At 47.6% G+C, this 26,899-nt stretch overlaps 1 protein-coding gene across 1 annotated transcript in view; it reads left to right on the top strand.

Annotated features, from left to right (window-relative positions):
- The window catches only part of LOC112241035 (metabotropic glutamate receptor 5-like), a 96,854-nt gene that overhangs the window by 61,475 nt on the left and 8,480 nt on the right, over positions 1-26,899 (top strand). Inside the window, exons 11-14 of the mRNA XM_042311728.1 lie at positions 5,772-5,898; positions 15,615-15,732; positions 22,854-23,040; positions 24,679-24,837. Of these exons, the coding sequence (XP_042167662.1) occupies positions 5,772-5,898; positions 15,615-15,732; positions 22,854-23,040; positions 24,679-24,837 (591 nt within the window). The remainder of the gene's footprint in view (positions 1-5,771; positions 5,899-15,614; positions 15,733-22,853; positions 23,041-24,678; positions 24,838-26,899) is intronic.

Genomic DNA, 26,899 nt, shown 5'->3' with positions numbered 1-26,899 from the left:
GGGCAGACTGCTCTGATTGGATAGAGAGAAGGTGGGCCGACTGCTCTGATTGGATAGAGAGAAGGTTGGGCCGACTGCTCTGATTGGATAGAGAGAAGGTTGGGCCGCCTGCTCTGATTGGATAGAGAGAAGGTCAGGCCTACTGCTCTGATTGGATAGAGAGAAGGTGGGCCGACTGCTCTGATTGGATAGAGAGAAGGTCGGGCAGACTGCTCTGATTGGATAGAGAGAAGGTCGGGACGACTGCTCTGATTGGATAGAGAGAAGGTCGGGCAGACTGCTCTGATTGGATAGAGAGAAGGTTGGGCCTACTGCTCTGATTGGATAGAGAGAAGTTCGGGCAGACTGCTCTGATTGGATAGAGAGAAGGTCGGGCAGACTGCTCTGATTGGATAGAGAGAAGGTGGATTTCTCCATTCACTTGTTTCAACCGATCACTTCTCCCTTCGCATGTTTGGGTCAGAGTAGACCTAGAATACACACAGAGTAGACCTAGAATACACACAGAGTAGACCTAGAATACACACAGAGTAGACCTAGAATACACACAGAGTAGACCTAGAATACACACAGAGTAGACCTAGAATACACACAGAGTAGACCTAGAATACACACAGAGTAGACAGAGTAGACCTAGAATACACACAGAGTAGACAGAGTAGACCTAGAATACACACAGAGTAGACCTGGGATACACACAGAGTAGACAGAGTAGACCTAGAATACACACAGAGTAGACAGAGTAGACCTAGAATACACACAGAGTAGACAGAGTAGACCTAGAATACACACAGAGTAGACCTAGAATACACACAGAGTAGACAGAGTAGACCTAGAATACACACAGAGTAGACCTAGAATACACACAGAGTAGACCTGGGATACACACAGAGTAGACCTGGGATACACACAGAGTAGACCTAGAATACACACAGAGTAGACCTAGAATACACACAGAGTAGACCTAGAATACACACAGAGTAGACCTGGAATACACACAGAGTAGACAGAGTAGACCTAGAATACACACAGAGTAGACCTAGAATACACACAGAGTAGACCTAGAATACACACAGAGTAGACCTAGAATACACACAGAGTAGACCTGGAATACACACAGAGTAGACCTGGGATACACACAGAGTAGACCTAGAATACACACAGAGTAGACCTGGGATACACACAGAGTAGACCTGGGATACACACAGACAGACAGAGTAGACCTAGAATACACACAGAGTAGACCTAGAATACACACAGAGTAGACCTAGAATACACACAGAGTAGACTTGGAATACACACAGAGTAGACCTAGAATACACACAGAGTAGACCTGGAATACACACAGAGTAGACCTGGGATACACACAGAGTAGACCTAGAATACACACAGACACACAGAGTAGACCTGGAATACACACAGAGTAGACCTGGGATACACACAGAGTAGACCTGGGATACACACAGACAGACAGAGTAGACCTAGAATACACACAGAGTAGACCTAGAATACACACAGAGTAGACCTAGAATACACACAGAGTAGACCTGGAATACACACAGAGTAGACCTAGAATACACACAGAGTAGACCTGGGATACACACAGAGTAGACCTGGGATACACACAGAGTAGACCTAGAATACACACAGAGTAGACCTAGAATACACACAGAGTAGACCTGGAATACACACAGAGTAGACCTAGAATACACACAGAGTAGACCTGGGATACACACAGAGTAGACCTGGAATACACACAGAGTAGACCTAGAATACACACAGACACACAGAGTAGACTTGGGATACACACTAGAAGCTTCCGGTAACACAGAACTACAGCGCTGTCAAGGTCTTCAAAACAAATCTAACGTGTTAAGTAAGGACATAATGTCGCTGGATTCTAATCCACTCGGACAGTTCTCTATTTTTTAAATGTATTTTTACACACCCTGTTTGATCTCTCCTCTCTACCTGTCCCCAGGTGATCTGTAACACCCTGTTTGATCTCTTCTCTCTACCTGTCCCCAGGTGATCTGTAACACCCTGACTCATCTCTCCTCTCTACCTGTCCCCAGGTGATCTGTAACACTGTTTGATCTCTCCTCTCTACCTGTCCCCAGGTGATCTGTAACACCCTGACTCATCTCTCCTCTCTACCTGTCCCCAGGTGATCTGTAACACCCTGACTCATCTCTCCTCTCTACCTGTCCCCAGGTGATCTGTAACACCCTGACTCATCTCTCCTCTCTACCTGTCCCCAGGTGATCTGTAACACCCTGACTCATCTCTCCTCTCTACCTGTCCCCAGGTGATCTGTAACACCCCTGACTCATCTCTCCTCTCTACCTGTCCCCAGGTGATCTGTAACACCCTGTTTGATCTCTCCTCTCTACCTGTCCCCAGGTGATCTGTAACACCCTGACTCATCTCTCCTCTCTACCTGTCCCCAGGTGATCTGTAACACACTGTTTGATCTCTCCTCTCTACCTGTCCCCAGGTGATCTGTAACACCCTGACTCATCTCTCCTCTCTACCTGTCCCCAGGTGATCTGTAACACCCTGACTCATCTCTCCTCTCTACCTGTCCCCAGGTGATCTGTAACACCCTGACTCATCTCTCCTCTCTACCTGTCCCCAGGTGATCTGTAACACACTGTTTGATCTCTCCTCTCTACCTGTCCCCAGGTGATCTGTAACACCCTGACTCATCTCTCCTCTCTACCTGTCCCCAGGTGATCTGTAACACCCTGACTCATCTCTCCTCTCTACCTGTCACCAGGTGATCTGTAACACCCTGACTCATCTCTCCTCTCTACCTGTCCCCAGGTGATCTGTAACACCCTGACTCATCTCTCCTCTCTACCTGTCCCCAGGTGATCTGTAACACCCTGACTCATCTCTCCTCTCTACCTGTCACCAGGTGATCTGTAACACCCTGACTCATCTCTCCTCTCTACCTGTCCCCAGGTGATCTGTAACACCCTGACTCATCTCTCCTCTCTACCTGTCCCCAGGTGATCTGTAACACCCTGACTCATCTCTCCTCTCTACCTGTCACCAGGTGATCTGTAACACCCTGACTCATCTCTCCTCTCTACCTGTCCCCAGGTGATCTGTAACACACTGTTTGATCTCTTCTCTCTACCTGTCCCCAGGTGATCTGTAACACCCTGACTCATCTCTCCTCTCTACCTGTCCCCAGGTGATCTGTAACACCCTGACTCATCTCTCCTCTCTACCTGTCCCCAGGTGATCTGTAACACCCTGACTCATCTCTCCTCTCTACCTGTCACCAGGTGATCTGTAACACCCTGACTCATCTCTCCTCTCTACCTGTCCCCAGGTGATCTGTAACACCCTGACTCATCTCTCCTCTCTACCTGTCCCCAGGTGATCTGTAACACCCTGTTTGATCTCTTCTCTCTACCTGTCCCCAGGTGATCTGTAACACCCTGACTCATCTCTCCTCTCTACCTGTCCCCAGGTGATCTGTAACACCCTGTTTGATCTCTCCTCTCTACCTGTCCCCAGGTGATCTGTAACACCCTGACTCATCTCTCCTCTCTACCTGTCCCCAGGTGATCTGTAACACCCTGACTCATCTCTCCTCTCTACCTGTCCCCAGGTGATCTGTAACACCCTGACTCATCTCTCCTCTCTACCTGTCCCCAGGTGATCTGTAACACCCTGACTCATCTCTCCTCTCTACCTGTCCCCAGGTGATCTGTAACACCCTGACTCATCTCTCCTCTCTACCTGTCCCCAGGTGATCTGTAACACACTGTTTGATCTCTCCTCTCTACCTGTCCCCAGGTGATCTGTAACACCCTGACTCATCTCTCCTCTCTACCTGTCCCCAGGTGATCTGTAACACACTGTTTGATCTCTCCTCTCTACCTGTCCCCAGGTGATCTGTAACACCCTGACTCATCTCTCCTCTCTACCTGTCCCCAGGTGATCTGTAACACACTGTTTGATCTCTCCCTCTACCTGTCCCCAGGTGATCTGTAACACCCTGACTCATCTCTCCTCTCTACCTGTCCCCAGGTGATCTGTAACACCCTGACTCATCTCTCCTCTCTACCTGTCCCCAGGTGATCTGTAACACACTGTTTCATCTCTCCTCTCTACCTGTCCCCAGGTGATCTGTAACACCCTGTTTGATCTCTCCTCTCTACCTGTCCCCAGGTGATCTGTAACACCCTGACTCATCTCTCCTCTCTACCTGTCCCCAGGTGATCTGTAACACACTGTTTGATCTCTTCTCTCTACCTGTCCCCAGGTGATCTGTAACACTGTTTGATCTCTCCTCTCTACCTGTCCCCAGGTGATCTGTAACACCCTGACTCATCTCTCCTCTCTACCTGTCCCCAGGTGATCTGTAACACACTGTTTGATCTCTCCTCTCTACCTGTCACCAGGTGATCTGTAACACCCTGACTCATCTCCTCTCTACCTATCCCCAGGTGATCTGTAACACACTGTTTGATCTCTCCTCTCTACCTGTCACCAGGTGATCTGTAACACCCTGACTCATCTCTCCTCTCTACCTGTCCCCAGGTGATCTGTAACACCCTGACTCATCTCTCCTCTCTACCTGTCCCCAGGTGATCTGTAACACCCTGACTCATCTCTCCTCTCTACCTGTCCCCAGGTGATCTGTAACACAATCTCTTCTCTCTACCTGTCCCCAGGTGATCTGTAACACCCTGACTCATCTCTCCTCTCTACCTGTCCCCAGGTGATCTGTAACACACTGTTTGATCTCTCCTCTCTACCTGTCCCCAGGTGATCTGTAACACCCTGACTCATCTCTCCTCTCTACCTGTCCCCAGGTGATCTGTAACACCCTGACTCATCTCTCCTCTCTACCTGTCCCCAGGTGATCTGTAACACTGTTTGATCTCTCCTCTCTACCTGTCCCCAGGTGATCTGTAACACCCTGACTCATCTCTCCTCTCTACCTGTCCCCAGGTGATCTGTAACACCCTGACTCATCTCTCCTCTCTACCTGTCCCCAGGTGATCTGTAACACCCTGACTCATCTCTCCTCTCTACCTGTCCCCAGGTGATCTGTAACACCCTGACTCATCTCTCCTCTCTACCTGTCACCAGGTGATCTGTAACACCCTGACTCATCTCTCCTCTCTACCTGTCCCCAGGTGATCTGTAACACTGTTTGATCTCTCCTCTCTACCTGTCCCCAGGTGATCTGTAACACACTGTTTGATCTCTCCTCTCTACCTGTCCCCAGGTGATCTGTAACACACTGTTTGATCTCTCCTCTCTACCTGTCACCAGGTGATCTGTAACACACTGTTTGATCTCTCCTCTCTACCTGTCACCAGGTGATCTGTAACACACTGTTTGATCTCTCCTCTCTACCTGTCCCCAGGTGATCTGTAACACCCTGTTTGATCTCTCCTCTCTACCTGTCCCCAGGTGATCTGTAACACACTGTTTGATCTCTCCTCTCTACCTGTCCCCAGGTGATCTGTAACACACTGTTTGATCTCTCCTCTCTACCTGTCACCAGGTGATCTGTAACACACTGTTTGATCTCTCCTCTCTACCTGTCACCAGGTGATCTGTAACACACTGTTTGATCTCTTCTCTCTACCTGTCCCCAGGTGATCTGTAACACCCTGACTCATCTCTCCTCTCTACCTGTCCCCAGGTGATCTGTAACACCCTGACTCATCTCTCCTCTCTACCTGTCCCCAGGTGATCTGTAACACACTGTTTGATCTCTCCTCTCTACCTGTCCCCAGGTGATCCGTAAAGGTGAGGTCAGCTGCTGCTGGACCTGTACTCCCTGTAAAGACAATGAGTTCGTGTTTGATGAGTACACCTGCCGCGCCTGTGACCTGGGGGCCTGGCCTACCGACGACTTGACAGGTACACAAACACCCCCCCGGGGTGGGCCTTTATTAAAGGAGACTTTTCTTTTGTTTACATCAAGATCTCGCATGTTATTGTCATGTCATGTGTGTAGATGGCAGGGAAGTCAGGCACAGGAGAATCAAACTTGGTATAATGGAGTAGTTAAATAACTTAAAACAAAAAACTCCATAAAGTACGTAATAAAATAAATGTGGGAACAAGAACCCGTCCATAAAACACGAGCGTAACAATAAACAATCTCTGACAAGAGGGGAAACAGAGGGTTAAATACACAACATAATAATGAATGGGATTGGAACCAGGTGTGAAGGAAGACAAGACAAAACCAATGGAAAATGAAAAATTGATCAATGATGGCTAGAAGACCGGTGACGTCGACCGCCGAGCACCGTCAGAACAAGGAGAGGCATCGACTTCGGTAGAAGTCATGACAGTTATAGAAGGGTCCAGATAATATTTTTTGTGATTTCACGTTTTAGCGATTTTTTTTAAATTACATTTTTTTTTAAAACTTTAAAAAAAAAATTTCTCCTCAATTGTTGTGGTATCTATTTGTTAGTTACAGTCTTGTCTCATCGCTGCAACTCCCGTACGGACTCGGAAGAGGCGAAGGTCATGAGGCCGTGAGTCCTCTGTCGTGGAAATGTCCTGTATTACCAAATCATGAGAGAACAAACCACACACAAGTCAGAGTTATCATAAAGTTCATATGTAATTATATGAGCTTCACCATAGCCCTGTGACTCTCAGATCAATGCAGTGTCTATAATTGAATTCTCTGAGAGTGCTTACAGAACAGTTCTTAGTCTCATTTATAGCCAAGACACGCCTCTCAACTCACATGACGAATAACAGATCTACAGGAACATTACACAAAGAAAGATTTTACTTGAGAGAGGATTATCCCATAGCCAGATGGCATTAGCTACAAATGATCGTTCAGTTTGGTCTCCTAAACAAAGTTCCTATCTTGTTCTTGGTACCACTTAGGACCAAAACATTACCTCATCCAATGGCATATATCAATTATCAATTCTAGACACTCCCATCAAAAATACAACCCCTCCTGGACGAGATCACGGAGAGTAGTGACTGGCACACAGACATTGTGGAGCCAACTAACTGGTTCCCCTTTAATCCCTTCACATGGTTTAGGAATAGTTACAGACACAGTCACAGATAAGACTAACCTGACCTCTCCCCTCTCTGGGCACCAAGTAACTGAGACCTAGCAGAGAAGGGATAACTGCAAACTGCCAACAGTATTATTTAAAAAGAAGACATTCTAATGACAATAAATAAGATAAAACATCTTATTTATCAATGTTACCTAACTAATTCTGATTCTGTACTACACCTCCGAAACAAGACACAGCCAAGCTGCACTGCTTCTTTACTCAATGCTCGCTTCACCTGGAAGCCGGAGGAAACACCGTACACCTGGCGACCGTGTCAGCATGCACTGCGGCCGGCCCACCACAGGAGACGCTAGAGAGCGATGGGACAAGAACATCCCTGCCAGCCAAACCCTCTCCTAACCCGGGCGACACTGGACCAATTGTGCGACCGCCCCATGGGTCTTCCGGTCGCGACCGGCAACGATGCAGTGCCTTAGACCACTGCACCACTCGGAAGGCTGTTTAAGAGAAACTTACCCCAAAACAGTAAATCAATTCCTCATCCTCGCTATGTAGTATAAGGCCCCCCTCCCCCAAAAAACATGAACAAACACTCCAAAAAATATCCAAAAATACCCAAATACATCCTTTTAGAATCTCTCAGCATAGTGATGCAGGTCTCAAATCAAATCAAATCAAATCAAATTTTATTTGTCACATACACATGGTTAGCAGATGTTAATGCGAGTGTAGCGAAATGCTTGTGCTTCTAGTTCCGACAATGCAGTAATAACCAACAAGTAATCTAACTAACAATTCCAAAACTACTGTCTTATACACAGTGTAAGGGGATAAAGAATATGTACATAAGGATATATGAATGAGTGATGGTACAGAGCAGCATAGGCAAGATACAGTAGATGATATCGAGTACAGTATATACATATGAGATAAGTATGTAAACCAAGTGGCATAGTTAAAGTGGCTAGTGATACATGTATTACATAAGGATGCAGTCGATGATATAGAGTACAGTATCAACGTATGCATATGAGATGAACAATGTAGGGTAAGTAACATTATATAAGGTAGCATTGTTTAAAGTGGCTAGTGATATATTTACATCATTTCCCATCAATTCCCATGATTAAAGTGGCTGGAGTAGAGTCAGTGTCATTGACAGTGTGTTGGCAGTAGCCACTCAATGTTAGTGGTGGCTGTTTAACAGTCTGATGGCCTTGAGATAGAAGCTGTTTTTCAGTCTCTCGGTCCCAGCTTTGATGCACCTGTACTGACCTCGCCTTCTGGATGACAGCGGGGTGAACAGGCAGTGGCTCGGGTGGTTGATGTCCTTGATGATCTTTATGGCCTTCCTGTAGCATCGGGTGGTGTAGGTGTCCTGGAGGGCAGGTAGTTTGCCCCGGTGATGCGTTGTGCAGACCTCACTACCCTCTGGAGAGCCTTACGGTTGAGGGCGGTGCAGTTGCCATACCAGGCGGTGATACAGCCCACCAGGATGCTCTCGATTGTGCATCTGTAGAAGTTTGTGAGTGCTTTTGGTGACAAGCCGAATTTCTTCAGCCTCCTGAGGTTGAAGAGGCGCTGCTGCGCCTTCCTCACGATGCTGTCTGTGTGAGTGGACCAATTCAGTTTGTCTGTGATGTGTATGCCGAGGAACTTAAAACTTGCTACCCTCTCCACTACTGTTCCATCGATGTGGATGGGGGTGTTCCCTCTGCTGTTTCCTGAAGTCCACAATCATCTCCTTAGTTTTGTTGACGTTGAGTGTGAGGTTATTTTCCTGACACCACACTCCGAGGGCCCTCACCTCCTCCCTGTAGGCCGTCTCGTCGTTGTTGGTAATCAAGCCTACCACTGTTGTGTCGTCCGCAAACTTGATGATTGAGTTGGAGGCGTGCATGGCCACGCAGTCGTGGGTGAACAGGGAGTACAGGAGAGGTCTCAGAACGCACCCTTGTGGGGCCCCAGTGTTGAGGATCAGCGGGGAGGAGATGTTGTTGCCTACCCTCACCACCTGGGGGCGGCCCGTCAGGAAGTCCAGTACCCAGTTGCACAGGGCGGGGTCGAGACCCAGGGTCTCGAGCTTGATGACGAGCTTGGAGGGTACTATGGTGTTGAATGCCGAGCTGTAGTCGATGAACAGCATTCTCACATAGGTATTCCTCTTGTCCAGATGGGTTAGGGCAGTGTGCAGTGTGGTTGAGATTGCATCGTCTGTGGACCTATTTGGGCGGTAAGCAAATTGGAGTGGGTCAAGTGTGTCAGGTAGGGTGGAGGTGATATGGTCCTTGACTAGTCTCTCAAAGCACTTCATGATGACGGATGTGAGTGCTACGGGGCGGTAGTCGTTTAGCTCAGTTACCTTAGCTTTCTTGGGAACAGGAACAATGGTGGCCCTCTTGAAGCATGTGGGAACAGCAGACTGGTATAGGGATTGATTGAATATGTCCGTAAACACACCGGCCAGCTGGTCTGCGCATGCTCTGAGGGCGCGGCTGGGGATGCCGTCTGGGCCTGCAGCCTTGCGAGGGTTAACACGTTTAAATGTCTTACTCACTTCGGCTGCAGTGAAGGAGAGACCGCATGTTTCCGTTGCAGGCCGTGTCAGTGGCACTGTATTGTCCTCAAAGCGGGCAAAAAAGTTATTTAGTCTGCCTGGGAGCAAGACATCCTGGTCCGTGACTGGGCTGGGTTTCTTCCTGTAGTCCGTGATTGACTGTAGACCCTGCCACATGCCTCTTGTGTCTGAGCCGTTGAATTGAGATTCTACTTTGTCTCTGTACTGGCGCTTAGCTTGTTTGATAGCCTTGCGGAGGGAATAGCTGCACTGTTTGTATTCAGTCATGTTACCAGACACCTTGCCCTGATTAAAAGCAGTGGTTCGTGCCTTCAGTTTCACACGAATGCTGCCATCAATCCACGGTTTCTGGTTAGGGAATGTTTTAATCGTTGCTATGGGAACGACATCTTCAACGCACGTTCTAATGAACTCGCACACCGTATCAGCGTATTCGTCAATGTTGTTGTCTGACGCAATACGAAACATCTCCCAGTCCACGTGATGGAAGCAGTCTTGGAGTGTGGAGTCAGCTTGGTCGGACCAGCGTTGGACAGACCTCAGCGTGGGAGCTTCTTGTTTTAGTTTCTGTCTGTAGGCAGGGATCAACAAAATGGAGTCGTGGTCAGCTTTTCCGAAAGGGGGCGGGGCAGGGCCTTATATGCGTCGCGGAAGTTAGAGTAACAATGATCCAGGGTCTTTCCACCCCTGGTTGCGCAATCGATATGCTGATAAAATTTAGGGAGTCTTGTTTTCAGATTAGCCTTGTTAAAATCCCCAGCTACAATGAATGCAGCCTCCGGATAAATCGTTTCCAGTTTGCAGAGAGTTAAATAAAGTTCGTTCAGAGCCATCGATGTGTCTGCTTGGGGGATATATACGGCTGTGATTATAATCGAAGAGAATTCTCTTGGTAGATAATGCGGTCTACATTTGATTGTGAGGAATTCTAAATCAGGTGAACAGAAGGATTTGAGTTCCTGTATGTTTCTTTCATCACACCATGTCACGTTGGCCATAAGGCATACGCCCCCGCCCCTCTTCTTACCAGAAAGATGTTTGTTTCTGTCGGCGCGATGCGTGGAGAAACCCGCTGGCTGCACCGCTTCGGATTGCGTCTCTCCAGTTAGCCATGTTTCCGTGAAGCAGAGAACGTTACAGTCTCTGATGTCCCTCTGGAATGCTACCCTTGCTCGGATTTCATCAACCTTGTTGTCAAGAGACTGGACATTGGCAAGAAGAATGCTAGGGAGTGGTGCACGATGTGCCCGTCTCCGGAGTCTGACCAGAAGACCGCTTCGTTTCCCTCTTTTTCTGAGTCGTTTTTTTTTTTGGTCGCTGCATGTGATCCACTCCGTTACACTGGTTGTAAGGCAGAACACAGGATCCACATCGCGAAAAACATATTCTTGGTCGTACTGATGGTGAGTTGACGCTGATCTTATATTCAGTAGTTCTTCTCGGCTGTATGTAATGAAACCTAAGATGACCTGGGGTACTAGTGTAAGAAATAACACGTAAAAAAACAAAAAACTGCATAGTTTCCTAGGAACGCGAAGCGAGGCGGCCATCTCTGTCGGCGCCGGAAGTAACGGTCTTTAGATGTTATAGACATGAGTACGTGTCCTTACGAACTTTAACCGCAACGTCAGTGCAGAAGTGATACAGTCAGTCTCTCCTCAACTCTGGCACGAATGGTATTTATATCAGCCCTCTGATTACAATGAAGAGTAAATCTGTGCCGCTCTGTTCTGGGCCTGTTCTGGGCCTGTTCTGGGCCTGTTCTGGGCCTGTTCTGGGCCGGCTGCAGCTTAACTAGGTCTTTGCTTTTAGCACTGGACCACACGACTATAATCAAGATGAGACATATATTTTGTCCTGTTTCAGTGAAATGGAAATGTTTTTGTTGTTGTTGAGACCCGAGACACCCTCAGAGGTCACAGTCAGGGTCAGACATTATCAAACAGTGACCCTGGAACACTAAGGGTTAAGTGACATTTCTCTTTCTTCATTTCTTTATTTTTAATTTTCTGGATTGTGTGTCTATTGTATTGTATTGGTATTATTATTATTGTATTACTGCACTGTTATGGCTAGAAACACAAGCACTAGAAACTAGGTATTAATAGCCCTAGGTATTAATATTGCACAGGAAGTTAGGCGCAGGTCTAGAAACACAAGCCTAGAAACCTGGCTTCGCACACACTTCCTGTGTCCTACCTGGCTTCGCCACCCCCAATACATTTTTGGGGCTGACTCTCGGGCTTCCATCCACGGCGCCGTGCTGCCTCATACCAGCGCCTCTTCGCCTCCGCCGCCTCCAGCTCTTCTTTGGGGCGGCGATATTCTCCAGGCTGTGCCCAGGGTCCTTCTCCATCCAACTCGTCCTCCCATGTCCAGTCCTCCTCGCGCTGCTCCTGCTGCCGCTGCCTGTCACCACGCCGCTTGGTCCTGTTGTGGTGGGTGGTTCAGTAACGGGATTCTTCCGTTGAAGGAGAGGAGGACCAAAACGCAGCGTGGTTATTATTCATGGTTCTTTAATAAAGAAACTATACATGAATAGACTACAAAACAATAAATGTAAAAACCCGAAACCAGTCCCGTGTGGTACAAACACTGACACAGGAGACAATCACCCACAAAACCCAACACAAAACAGGCTACCTAAATATGGTTCCCAATCAGAGACAATGACTAACACCTGCCTCTGATTGAGAACCATATCAGGCCAAACATAGAAACAGACACACAACATAGAATGCCCACTCCGATCACACCCTGACCAAACAAAACAGAAACATACAAAGCAAACTATGGTCAGGGTGTGACAGACCACCCCTCTCTCCACGATGGAGCAGCGTGTCCTTCATCACACGTCAGCGATGAAGATGATGGAGAGGATGGACTGATGGGAGAGGAGTGGTCTCCCTACTTCCCCTCCAACCCCCCACCTGCAACGCTACAACCTCCTTGGTCTGCTTCATATCTATCTCCCCCTCCCCCGCTCCCATTGTTCTCGTCTTCTTGCCTGTGTACTGAGGACATATATGTTTTGCATAAGATATGGGCAATACAGTGACCTCAGCACCCGTATCTACTAAAAAATATCTACTGCAAAGGTGTTCATCATAATGTTCACATATATTCCATCCGATTTCATATGTACACCAGCTGAGATGGGCTGTAAAACATGGAAGATGAAAATGCACTCAACTCCTCGAAAATTGTGGCACACATCAGTTGATGCAATCCATACACGATGACTTTGGGAGAGACAAAGGAACGACGACATCACCATTGACGTCAATCAACTTAATAACCGGCTGTCATCAGAGTTGTGCAGGTTCCGAGGTAAACCAACAACATTATTCGTTCAGCCGAATAGAAACCGGGTGCCTCCACGGCATCCAGAAAACTCTGCTGCTGAGCCGGAGAGAGCTTCTTACATTTCTGCATCAGCGTTGTGTCGTTAGGGCTGTTGTCCTGTTTCCATTTTCTTCTTAGACGGCCTTTGATTCCCCACTTCTCATAAGGACACTTTTTTTTCTCAGACATTCTCGTTGCCACAGTGACCAGAAATCCCATAATAATGACCAGGTTTCTCTTCTGTTGAACAAATAATGTTGTTGGGAAAAATTTTCAGTCTCTCGATGTGCAAAACTGATAGATACCCCAAGTGACTTACAGCTGTAATCGCAGCAAAAGGTGGCGCTACAAAGTATTAACTTAAGGGGGCTGAATCATTTTGCACGCCCAATTTTTCAGTTTTTGATTTGTTAAAAAAGTTTGAAATATCCAATAAATGTCGTTCCACTTCATGATTGTGTCCCACTTGTTGTTGATTCTTCACAAAAAAATACAGTTTTATATCTTTATGTTTGAAGCCTGAAATGTGGCAAAAGGTCGCAAAGTTCAAGGGGGCCGAATACTTTCGCAAAGCACTGTATCCTGATTTCCTAGTCACTTTTACCCCTATCTACATATTACCACCATTACCCCTACATTGACTCGGTTCTTCTTGTATGTAGCTTTGTTATTGCTATTTATGGTTTTACTATTCTTATTTTCTTACTTTTTTACTCTGCACTGTTGGTTAAGGGCTTGTAAGTTAGCATTTCACTGTAAGGTCTACTACACCTGTTGTATTCAGCATTTCACTGTAAGGTCTACTACACCTGTTGTATTCAGCATTTCACTGTAAGGTCTACTACACCTGTTGTAATCAGCATTTCACTGTAAGGTCTACTACACCTGTTGTATTCAGCATTTCACTGTAAGGTCTACTACACCTGTTGTATTCAGCATTTCACTGTGAGGTCTACTACACCTGTTGTATTCAGCATTTCACTGTAAGGTCTACTACACCTGTTGTATTCAGCATTTCACTGTTAGGTCTACAACGCCTGTTGTATTCAGCATTTCACTGTTAGGTCTACTACACCTGTTGTATTCAGCATTTCACTGTAAGGTCTACTACACCTGTTGTATTCAGCATTTCACTGTGAGGTCTACTACACCTGTTGTATTCAGCATTTCACTGTTAGGTCTACTACACCTGTTGTATTCAGCATTTCACTGTTAGGTCTACAACACCTGTTGTATTCAGCGCACGTGACTAATAATGTTTGATTTGATTTCTCCATTGGACTCTGAAAATCTCAATGGTAAAATATTTGTCCTGATTCACACATTTCTTTGTCACGTCCTCAGAGAGTGGGGTCATTGCCAGGGATCAGCCATTATTAACCTTGGAGCAATTTTGAGTTAAAGTGCCCTTTGTCAAGGACAGATCTACACATTCACCGGCTTGGGGATTGAAACTAGCAACATTTCGGTTATTGGTTATTTCGGTTACTACACTCTAGCTGCTAGGTTACCTTCCGCCCTGGTAACGGGCGGTAACCGCTCACACACACACACATATTGAGAGAATGTAGCACAGATTAATCACCTGGGTTGGTCTCAGCAGTCATTCCATTTGAGATACTTAGTGTGTTACTGTGGCCTGGACTCAGCAGAGAGATACTTAGTGTGTTACTGTGGCCTGGACTCAGCAGAGAGATACTTAGTGTGTTACTGTGGCCTGGACTCAGCAGAGAGATACTTAGTGTGTTACTGTGGCCTGGACTCAGCAGAGAGATACTTAGTGTGTTACTGTGGCCTGGACTCAGCAGAGAGATACTTAGTGTGTTACTGTGGCCTGGACTCAGCAGAGAGATACTTAGTGTGTTACTGTGGCCTGGACTCAGCAGAGAGATACTTAGTGTGTTACTGTGGCCTGGACTCAGCAGAGAGATACTTAGTGTGTTACTGTGGCCTGGACTCAGCAGAGAGATACTTAGTGTGTTACTGTGGCCTGGACTCAGCAGAGCATGTGATACACTTAGTGTGTTACTGTGGCCTGGACTCAGTGTGTGAGATGTGTTAGTGTGTTACTGTGGCCTGGACTCAGCAGAGCATGTGACCTGTGTGTGTGCATGAGCACATGCTGCAGAATGTGTGTTGGGGAGACCCTGAGAATATTATTAACTGTGTGTGTGTGTGTGTGTGTGTGTGTGTGTGTGTGTGTGTGTTTCCAGGTTGTGAGGCTATCCTGATGCAGTACGTGTGTTGGGGAGTGAGTGTGTGTGTGTGTGTGTGTGTGTGTGTGTGTGTGTGTGTGTGTGTTTCCAGGTTGTGAGCCTATCCTGGTGCAGTACGTGTGTTGGGGAGACCCTGAGAATATTACTAACTGTGTGTGTGTGTGTGTGTGTGTGTGTGTGTGTGTGTGTTTCCAGGTTGTGAGCCTATCCTGGTGCAGTACGTGTGTTGGGGAGACCCTGAGAATATTACTAACTGTGTGTGTGTGTGTGTGTGTGTGTGTGTGTGTGTTCCAGGTGTGTGTTTCCAGCCTATCCTGGTGCAGTACGTGTGTTGGGGAGACCCTGAGAATATTACTAACTGTGTGTGTGTGTGTGTGTGTGTGTGTGTGTGTGTGTGTGTGTGTGTGTGTGTGTGTGTGTGTGTGTTTCCAGGTTGTGAGCCTATCCCGGTGCAGTATGTGCGTTGGGGAGACCCTGAGCCCATAGCAGCAGTGGTGTTTGCCTGTCTGGGGCTCATGGCTACTCTGTTTGTTACCTCCATATTCATCAGGTAACACCTCTTACAGACTATCTATACATATAATGACATCATGTACCCTATATATAGTGCCAGTCGGAAGTTTGGACACGTCTACTCATTCCAGGGTTTTTCTTTATTTTTACAATGTTCTACACCCCTACCTGCTGCCTTGATGACAGCCTTGCACACTCTTGGTATTCTCTCAACCAGCTTCACCTGGATTGCTTTTCCAACCGTCTTCAAGCAGTTCCCACATATCCTGAGCCCTTGTTGGCTGCTTTACCTTCACTCTGCGGTCCAACTCATCCCAAACCATCTCAATTGGGTTGATGTCAGGTGATTGTGGAAACCAGGTCATCTGATGCAGCACTCCATCACTCTCCTTCTTGGTCAAATAGCCCTTACACAGCCTGGAGTAGGCTGGACAACAGAACGAGTCAGAATTCACCCAAGGCTGAAAAAACAGCAAAAGAACGTTGGCTAAGCTGGAACACGAGCCCATAAAGCAACTGAATGGAATTGAATGTTCTCAGAGCTTGTTTTGATTGGAGTGATGCTGTCACGGAACCCTCTGGATCTGTCATTACGCACACCTGGTCCCTATTCCCAGTGGTTAGTAATTGTATAAGTGTGGCTTTTGTTCACCATTGTCCTGTCTGTGTGTTTTGGCTTTCGTACCATTGTGGATTGTGCAGATGATTACAGGTCTCGTCCCGTGTGATAATCATTCTGCACTTGTGTTATTTATTCGAGGTACTCCTCGCTCTTTTTTGGGGGGGTTTCTACCCGGTGTTTTGTATACATGTTTGTTTGGTCTTTGTCCCCAGTGCCTTTGCATGGCACGCTGTAATTTGGGTAAAAAAATAATAATAATAATAATAATAAATAAAAACTATTACGCATTCTTGCGCCTGTCTCCCGATCTTTAATACCAGCGTGACAGATGCTTAGAATTACATTTGGCCTAAATGGCACAAAAATATGTATCCCTTTTTATTTTACCACTTCAATCTGTCGTCCAGTCGACGAAACTGGAGAAAAATTAATTGTGTAGAAAGAAAACATCCTCACCTTGATGGTGTAGTGAAAAAGTATCGAAAAAATGACTTCTGACTACTTCTGGTGATCGATGACAAATGAGCTCACTGCCCAGACTTACATAATTACAAAGAGGAGATTCTCCTGATTTAAAATAGTGCCCAACTTGAAAAAAAATCTAATTATACACATTGTGAGATATTTGTCGAAATAGACTGGCATGCCACTCTATAGGAAAACAATGTGGGGAGCTCAGCGTTCCAAGAGCAAAAAAATATTTGGGGGCTAGCATTTGATGACAACCAGGCTCACTGCCCAGACTTACGTAATTAGAAAGAGGAGATTCTTATGATTAAAATGGCGTCTGACTTGAAAAAATCTAAATATACACATTGTGAGATATTTGGCAAAATAGACAGACATGCCTACATTTCCCCCATAGGAAACAATGGGACGACCTCAGAGTTCCATGAGTCATTGTTTTGTTGTTTACATTTTAACTGTTAAACAACTTGAGCAGGTCTCATGGGCAACAATTGTGAAGCAGGCATTGTGACATAGAACAATGGGCTGGGAATAGAACGTTCGGAAGGCGAGTTGGTGCCACGGTGCTCAATAGAACTAATAGGAGCTGGCAGGGTGAAAAATGCACTAAAATAAGGCCTGTTTTTTAGTGATTACTTCAAAACTACGGCAATCAGCTGGGACATATGGTCATATTATGAAACTGGGCTCCATGACGGATGCAATGAACAAGTTTTTATCAGAAAAAAAGCGTTGTTAAAAATGTCATGTGTCCAGCCTACCTGGAGATATGTTGCGTCATTGTCCTGTTGAAAAACAAATGATAGTCCCACTAAGCGCAAACCAGATGGGATGGCGTATCGCTGCAGAATGCTGTGGTAGCAATGCTGGTTAAGTGTGCCTTGAATTCTAAATAAATCATCGACAGTGTCACCGGCAAAGCACCCCCACACCATCACACCTCCTCCTCCATGCTTCACGGTGGGAACCACACATGCGGAGATCATCCATTAACCTACTCTGCGTCTCACAATAAACCAAAAATCTCAAATTTGGACTCATCTGACCAAAGGACAGATTTCCACCAGTCTAATGTCCATTGCTTGTGTTTCTTTGCCCAAGCAAGTCTCTTCTTATCGGTGTCCTTTAGTAGTCGATTCCTGCAGCAAATCGACCATAACGGCCTGATTCACACAGTCTCCTCTGAACAGTTGATGTTGAGATGTGTCTGTGAAGCATTTATTTGGGCTGCAATCTGAGGCTGGTAACTCTAATGAACTTATCCTCTGCAGCAGAGGTAACTCTGGGTCTTCCTTTCCTGTGACAGTCCTCATGGGAGCCAGTTTCATCATAGCGCTTGATGGTTTTGGGACTGCACTTGAAGAAACTTTCAAAGTTCTTGAAAATTGTACGGATTGAATGACCTTCATGTCTTAAAGGCATGATGGACTGTCGTTTCTCTTTGCGTATAAGAGCTGTTCTTGCCATAATATGGACTTGGTCTTTTACCAAATAGGTCTATCTTCTGTATACCACCCCTACCTTGTCACAACACAACTGATTGGCTCAAACGCATTAAGAAGGAAAGAAATTCCACAAATGAACTTTTAACCAGGCACACCTGTTAATAGGAAATGCATTCACGGTGACTACCTCATGAAGCTCGTTGAGAGAATGTGCAAAGCTGTCATCAAGTCAAAGGGTGGCTCCTTTAAAGAATCTCAAATATAAAATATATTTTGATTAGTTGAACACTTTTTTTGGTTACTACATGATTCCATATGTTTTATTTCATAGTTTTGATGTCTTCACTATTATTCTACAATATAGAAAATAAAGAAAAACCCTTGAATGAGGAGGTGTTCTAAAACCCTGGAATGAGGAGGTGTTCTAAAACCCTTGAAGGAGGAGGTGTTCTAAAACCCTGGAATGAGTAGGTGTTCTAAAACCCTGGAATGAGTAGGTGTTCTAAAACCCTGGAATGAGGAGGTGTTCTAAAACCCTGGAATGAGGAGGTGTTCTAAAACCCTGGAATGAGTAGGTGTTCTAAAACCCTGGAATGAGTAGGTGTTCTAAAACCCTTGAATGAGGAGGTGTTCTAAAACCCTGGAATGAGTAGGTGTTCTAAAACCCTGGAATGAGGAGGTGTTCTAAAACCCTGGAATGAGTAGGTGTTCTAAAACCCTTGAATGAGTAGGTGTTCTAAAACCCTTGAATGAGTAGGTGTTCTAAAACCCTGGAATGAGTAGGTGTTCTAAAACCCTGGAATGAGTAGGTGTTCTAAAACCCTGGAATGAGGAGGTGTTCTAAAACCCTGGAATGAGTAGGTGTTCTAAAACCCTGGAATGAGGAGGTGTTCTAAAACCCTGGAATGAGTAGGTGTTCTAAAACCCTGGAATGAGGAGGTGTTCTAAAACCCTTGAATGAGGAGGTGTTCTAAAACCCTGGAATGAGTAGGTGTTCTAAAACCCTTGAATGAGGAGGTGTTCTAAAACCCTGGAATGAGTAGGTGTTCTAAAACCCTGGAATGAGGAGGTGTTCTAAAACCCTGGAATGAGGAGGTGTTCTAAAACCCTGGAATGAGTAGGTGTTCTAAAACCCTGGAATGAGGAGGTGTTCTAAAACCCTGGAATGAGGAGGTGTTTTAAAACCCTTGAATGAGGAGGTGTTCTAAAACCCTTGAATGAGGAGGTGTTCTAAAACCCTGAATGAGGAGGTGTTCTAAAACCCTTGAATGAGGAGGTGTTCTAAAACCCTGGAATGAGGAGGTGTTCTAAAACCCTTGAATGAGGAGGTGTTCTAAAACCCTTGAATGAGAGGTGTTCTAAAACTTTTGAATGATACCGTATCTGGCACTTATTTTGACCATTTCTTTTGACCACTTCTTTTGAACTTCTTTTGGACCCGTTTTGGCCAGGTTTTGGCCACTTCTTTTGGACCCGTTTTGACCACTTCTTTTGGACCCGTTTTGGCCACTTCTTTTGGACCCGTTTTGGCCACCTTTTGGACCCGTTTTGACCACTTCTTTTGAGGACTTCTTTTGGTGTTTTCAAAACCCGTTTTGACCATGAGGTTTTGTTCTTTTGGACCCGTTTTGACCAACCCGTTTTGGCCACTTCTTTTGGACCCGTTTTGCCACACTGGCAGAACCTTTCCAGATCAAAAAGGTTCCTCCAAGAACCCCTCAACTAACCAAACATCAACTATCGACTTCCATTGGTTCCTCCAAGAACCCCTCAACTAACCAAACATCAACTATCGACTTCCATTGGTTCCTCCAAGAACCCCTCAACTAACCAAACATCAACTATCGACTTCCATTGGTTCCTCCAAGAACCCCTCAACTAACCAAACATCAACTATCGACTTCCATTGGTTCCTCCAAGAACCCCTCAACTAACCAAACATCAACTATCGACTTCCATTGGTTCCTCCAAGAACCCCTCAACTAACCAAACATCAACTATCGACTTCCATTGGTTCCTCCAAGAACCCCTCAACTAACCAAACATCAACTATCGACTTCCATTGGTTCCTCCAAGAACCCCTCAACTAACCAAACATCAACTATCGACTTCCATTGGTTCCTCGAGGGACTCCAGGGGTTTCTTGAATCTCCAAGGTTCCTCAAGTCAACACTAATGTTAAGAGTCAGAGGTCACGAAGTTAAGAATAGTGTTCCATTTGGGATGCCATGTTGGTCTCATAGACTTATCAAGCTTTGACCCAACAGGCACCCTATTCCCCATATAGGGAACTATGTTTGACCAGAGAAGACTGGCACCCTATTCCCCATATAGGGAACTATGTTTGATCAGAGAAGACTGGCACCCTATTCCCCATATAGGGAACTATGTTTGACCAGAGAGGACTGGCACCCTATTCCCCATATAGGGAACTATGTTTGATCAGAGAAGACTGGCACCCTATTCCCCATATAGGGAACTATGTTTGATCAGAGAGGACTGGCACCCTATTCCCCATTATAGGGAACTATGTTTGATCAGAGAGGACTGGCACCCTATTCCCCATTATAGGGAACTATGTTTGATCAGAGAAGACTGGCACCCTATTCCCCATTATAGGGAACTATGTTTGATCAGAGAGGACTGGCACCCTATTCCCCATTATAGGGAACTATGTTTGATCAGAGAGGACTGGCACCCTATTCCCCATTATAGGGAACTATGTTTGATCAGAGAGGACTGGCACCCTATTCCCCATTATAGGGAACTATGTTTGATCAGAGAAGACTGGCACCCTATTCCCCATTATAGGGAACTATGTTTGATCAGAGAGGACTGGCACCCTATTCCCCATTATAGGGAACTATGTTTGATCAGAGAGGACTGGCACCCTATTCCCCATTATAGGGAACTATGTTTGATCAGAGAAGACTGGCACCCTATTCCCCATTATAGGGAACTATGTTTGATCAGAGAGGGCTGGCACCCTATTCCCCATTATAGGGAACTATGTTTGATCAGAGAAGACTGGCACCCTATTCCCCATATAGGGAACTATGTTTGATCAGAGAGGACTGGCACCCTATTCCCCATATAGGGAACTATGTTTGATCAGAGAGGACTGGCACCCTATTCCCCATATAGGGAACTATGTTTGATCAGAGAGGACTGGCACCCTATTCCCCATATAGGGAACTATGTTTGACCAGAGAGGACTGGCACCCTATTCCCCATTATAGGGAACTATGTTTGATCAGAGAAGACTGGCACCCTATTCCCCATTATAGGGAACTATGTTTGACCAGAGAGGACTGGCACCCTATTCCCCATATAGGGAACTATGTTTGATCAGAGAAGACTGGCACCCTATTCCCCATATAGGGAACTATGTTTGATCAGAGAAGACTGGCACCCTATTCCCCATTATAGGGAACTATGTTTGACCAGAGAGGGCTGGCACCCTATTCCCCATTATAGGGAACTATGTTTGATCAGAGAAGACTGGCACCCTATTCCCCATTATAGGGAACTATGTTTGATCAGAGAAGACTGGCACCCTATTCCCCATTATAGGGAACTATGTTTGATCAGAGAGGACTGGCACCCTATTCCCCATTATAGGGAACTATGTTTGACCAGAGAGGGCTGGCACCCTATTCCCCATTATAGGGAACTATGTTTGATCAGAGAGCACTGGCACCCTATTCCCCATTATAGGGAACTATGTTTGATCAGAGAAGACTGGCACCCTATTCCCCATTATAGGGAACTATGTTTGATCAGAGAGGACTGGCACCCTATTCCCCATTATAGGGAACTATGTTTGATCAGAGAGGACTGGCACCCTATTCCCCATTATAGGGAACTATGTTTGACCAGAGAGGGCTGGCACCCTATTCCCCATTATAGGGAACTATGTTTGATCAGAGAAGACTGGCACCCTATTCCCCATTATAGGGAACTATGTTTGACCAGAGAGGGCTGGCACCCTATTCCCCATTATAGGGAACTATGTTTGACCAGAGAGGGCTGGCACCCTATTCCCCATTATAGGGAACTATGTTTGATCAGAGAGGACTGGCACCCTATTCCCCATTATAGGGAACTATGTTTGACCAGAGAGGGCTGGCACCCTATTCCCCATTATAGGGAACTATGTTTGATCAGAGAAGACTGGCACCCTATTCCCCATTATAGGGAACTATGTTTGATCAGAGAGGGCTGGCACCCTATTCCCCATTATAGGGAACTATGTTTGATCAGAGAGGACTGGCACCCTATTCCCCATATAGGGAACTATGTTTGACCAGAGAGGACTGGCACCCTATTCCCCATTATAGGGAACTATGTTTGATCAGAGAGGACTGGCACCCTATTCCCCATTATAGGGAACTATGTTTGACCAGAGAAGACTGGCATAGTCTAGCATGCTGTAAACATTAATATGAATGTCAATTTGATCGTGTGTGTGTGTGTGTGCGCGTGCGTGCGTGTGTGTGTGTGTGTGTGCTGGTATCCTGCGTGCGCGTGCGTGTGTGTGTGTGTGTGTGTGCGCATGCGTGTGTGCGTGCATGTGCGTGTGTGTGTGTGCGTGTGCGTGTGTGTGTGTGTGTGTGTGTGTAGGTTCTATGACACCCCGGTAGTGAAGTCGAGCAGTAGAGAGCTGTGTTACATCATCCTGGCTGGCATCTGTCTGGGCTATCTCTGTACCTTCAGCCTCATCGCCAAGCCCCACGCTGCACACTGTTACCTACAGAGACTGGGGATAGGACTGTCCCCTGCCATGAGCTACTCTGCCCTGGTCACTAAGGTACACACACACACACACACACACACACACACACACACACACACACATACAGCTACAATGCCAATGACTGAATTACAGTTGTATTTCCAGATTAGCCTTATAGCTGGTATCCTGACTGTGTTGTTGTTGTTCCAGACTAACCATATAGCTGGTATCCTGACTGTGTTGTTGTTGTTGTTCCAGACTAACCGTATAGCTGGTATCCTGACTGTGTTGTTGTTGTTGTTGTTCCAGACTAACCGTATAGCTGGTATCCTGACTGTGTTGTTGTTGTTCCAGACTAACCGTATAGCTGGCATCCTGACTGTGTTGTTGTTGTTGTTGTTCCAGACTAACCGTATAGCTGGTATCCTGACTGTGTTGTTGTTGTTCCAGACTAACCATATAGCTGGTATCCTGACTGTGTTGTTGTTGTTCCAGACTAACCGTATAGCTGGTATCCTGAATGTGTTGTTGTTGTTGTTGTTCCAGACTAACCATATAGCTGGTATCCTGACTGTGTTGTTGTTGTTGTTCCAGACTAACCGTATAGCTGGTATCCTGACTGTGTTGTTGTTGTTCAAGACTAACCGTATAGCTGGTATCCTGACTGTGTTGTTTTTGTTGTTCCAGACTAACCATATAGCTGGTATCCTGACTGTGTTGTTGTTGTTCCAGACTAACCATATAGCTGGTATCCTGACTGTGTTGTTGTTGTTGTTCCAGACTAACCATATAGCTGGTATCCTGACTGTGTTGTTGTTGTTGTTCCAGACTAACCATATAGCTGGTATCCTGACTGTGTTGTTGTTGTTCCAGACTAACCATATAGCTGGTATCCTGACTGTGTTGTTGTTGTTGTTGTTGTTCCAGACTAACCGTATAGCTGGTATCCTGACTATGTTGTTGTTGTTGTTGTTGTTGTTGTTGTTCCAGACTAACCGTATAGCTGGTATCCTGACTGTGTTGTTGTTGTTCCAGACTAACCGTATAGCTGGTATCCTGACTGTGTTGTTGTTGTTCCAGACTAACCATATAGCTGGTATCCTGACTGTGTTGTTGTTGTTGTTCCAGACTAACCATATAGCTGGTATCCTGAATGTGTTGTTGTTGTCGTTGTTCCAGACTAACCATATAGCTGGTATCCTGACTGTGTTGTTGTTGTTGTTGTTCCAGACTAACCATATAGCTGGTATCCTGACTGTGTTGTTGTTGTTGTTGTTGTTCCAGACTAACCATATAGCTGGTATCCTGACTGTGTTGTTGTTGTTGTTCAAGACTAACCGTATAGCTGGTATCCTGACTGTGTTGTTGTTGTTCCAGACTAACCGTATAGCTGGTATTCTGACTGTGTTGTTGTTGTTGTTGTTGTTCCAGACTAACCGTATAGCTGGTATTCTGACTGTGTTGTTGTTGTTCCAGACTAACCATATAGCTGGTATCCTGACTGTGTTGTTGTTGTTCCAGACTAACCATATAGCTGGTATCCTGACTGTGTTGTTGTTGTTCCAGACTAACCATATAGCTGGTATCCTGACTGTGTTGTTGTTGTTGTTGTTCCAGACTAACCATATAGCTGGTATCCTGACTGTGTTGTTGTTGTTGTTGTTCCAGACTAACCATATAGCTGGTAATCTGAATGTGGTGTTGTTGTTCCAGACTAACCGTATAGCCCGAATCCTGGCTGGCAGTAAGAAGAAGATCTGTACCAAGAAGCCCAGGTTCATGTCAGCCTGCGCTCAGCTGGTCATCGCCTCCCTACTCATCCTGCTACAACTAGGAATCATAGTAGCTCTGTTCATTATGCAACCACCACAGGTATGAATGGAGAGGAGGGAGGGAAGGAGGGAGAGGGGGGGGGGGGAGCGGAGGGAGGGAGAGGAGGGGGAGGGGAGGGAGGGAGGGAGTGAGTAGAGGCAGGGAGGAAGGGAAAGGGGGATACCTAGTCAGTTGTACAACTGAATGCATTCAACTGTACCCCTCTGAATCAGAGAGGTACGGGGGCCTGCCTTAATCAGCGTCCACATCATCGGCAGGAGAGGAAGGGAAGCAGGTGGGCTGGAGGGAGGGAGGAGGGAGGTACGGGAGCAGGAGCGGAGGGAGGAGGGGGACAGAGGAGGGAGTGGAGGGGGAGGGGGGAGGGAGGGAGGGGGAGGGAGGGAGGGAGGGAGGGAGGGAGGGAGGGAGGGAGGAGGGGGAGGGAGGGAGGGAGGAGGGAGGGAGGGGGGGGAGGGAGGGAGGGGGACAGAGGAGAGTGGGAGGGAGGAGGGACGGAGGAACAGGGAGTGGAGGGAGGAGGGGGACAGAGGTGAGAGGGAGGAGGGATGGAGGAACAGGGAGTGGAGGGAGGAAGGGGACAGAGGAGAGTGGGAGGGAGGAGGGACGGAGGAACAGGAAGTGGAGGGAGGAGGGGGACAGAGGGGAGTGGGAGGGAGGAGGACGGAGGAACAGGGAGTGGAGGGAGGAGGGGGACAGAGGGGAGTGGGAGGAGGGATGGAGGAACAGGGAGTGGAGGGAGGAGGGGGACAGAGGAGAGAGGGAGGAGGGATGGAGGAACAGGGAGTGGAGGGAGGAGGGGGACAGAGGAGAGAGGGAGGAGGGATGGAGGAACAGGGAGTGGAGGGAGGAAGGGGACAGAGGAGAGTGGGAGGGAGGAGGGACGGAGGAACAGGGAGTGGAGGGAGGAGGGGGACAGAGGGGAGTGGGAGGGAGGAGGGACGGAGGAACAGGGAGTGGAGGGAGGAGGGGGACAGAGGGGAGTGGGAGGGAGGAGGGACGGAGGAACAGGGAGTGGAGGGGGACAGAGGGGAGTGGGAGGGAGGAGGGACGGAGGAACAGGGAGTGGAGGGAGGAGGGGGACAGAGGGGAGTGGGAGGAGGGACGGAGGAACAGGGAGTGGAGGGAGGAGGGGGACAGAGGGGAGTGGGAGGAGGGACGGAGGAACAGGGAGTGGAGGGAGGAGGGGGACAGAGGGGGGGAGGGAGGAGGGACGGAGGAACAGGGAGTGGAGGGAGGAGGGGGACAGAGGGGAGTGGGAGGAGGGACGGAGGAACAGGGAGTGGAGGGAGGAGTGGGACAGAGGGGAGTGGGAGGGAGGAGGGACGGAGGAACAGGGAGTGGAGGGAGGAGGGGGACAGAGGGGGTGGGAGGGAGGAGGGACGGAGGAACAGGGAGTGGAGGGAGGAGGGGGACAGAGGGGAGTGGGAGGAGGGACGGAGGAACAGGGAGTGGAGGGAGGAGGGGGACAGAGGGGAGTGGGTGGGAGGAGGGACGGAGGAACAGGGAGTGGAGGGAGGAGGGGGACAGAGGGGGACAGAGGGGGTGGGAGGAGGGACGGAGGAACATGGAGTGGAGGGAGGAGGGGGACAGAGGGGAGTGGGAGGGGAGGAGGGACGGAGGAACAGGGAGTGGAGGGAGGAGGGGGACAGAGGGGAGTGGGAGGGAGGAGGGACGGAGGAACAGGGAGTGGAGGGAGGAGGGGGACAGAGGGGAGTGGGAGGGAGGAGGGACGGAGGAACAGGGAGTGGAGGGAGGAGGGGGACAGAGGGGAGTGGGAGGAGGGACGGAGGAACAGGGAGTGGAGGGAGGAGGGGGACAGAGGGGAGTGGGAGGAGGGACGGAGGAACAGGGAGTGGAGGGAGGAGGGGGACAGAGGGGAGTGGGAGGGAGGAGGGACGGAGGAACAGGGAGTGGAGGGAGGAGGGGGACAGAGGGGAGTGGGGGAGGGAGGAGGGACGGAGGAACAGGGAGTGGAGGGAGGGGGGACAGAGGGGAGTGGGAGGAGGGACGGAGGAACAGGGAGTGGAGGGAGGAGGGGGACAGAGGGGAGTGGGGGAGGAGGGACGGAGGAACAGGGAGTGGAGGGAGGAGGGGGACAGAG

This window comes from Oncorhynchus tshawytscha, linkage group LG33, assembly GCF_018296145.1.
Source record: "Oncorhynchus tshawytscha isolate Ot180627B linkage group LG33, Otsh_v2.0, whole genome shotgun sequence".
In the NCBI taxonomy this organism is placed as follows: Eukaryota; Metazoa; Chordata; class Actinopteri; order Salmoniformes; family Salmonidae; genus Oncorhynchus; species Oncorhynchus tshawytscha.
Note: the sequence above shows the minus strand (reverse complement) of the source record. Positions and strands in the feature narration are given on the sequence as shown.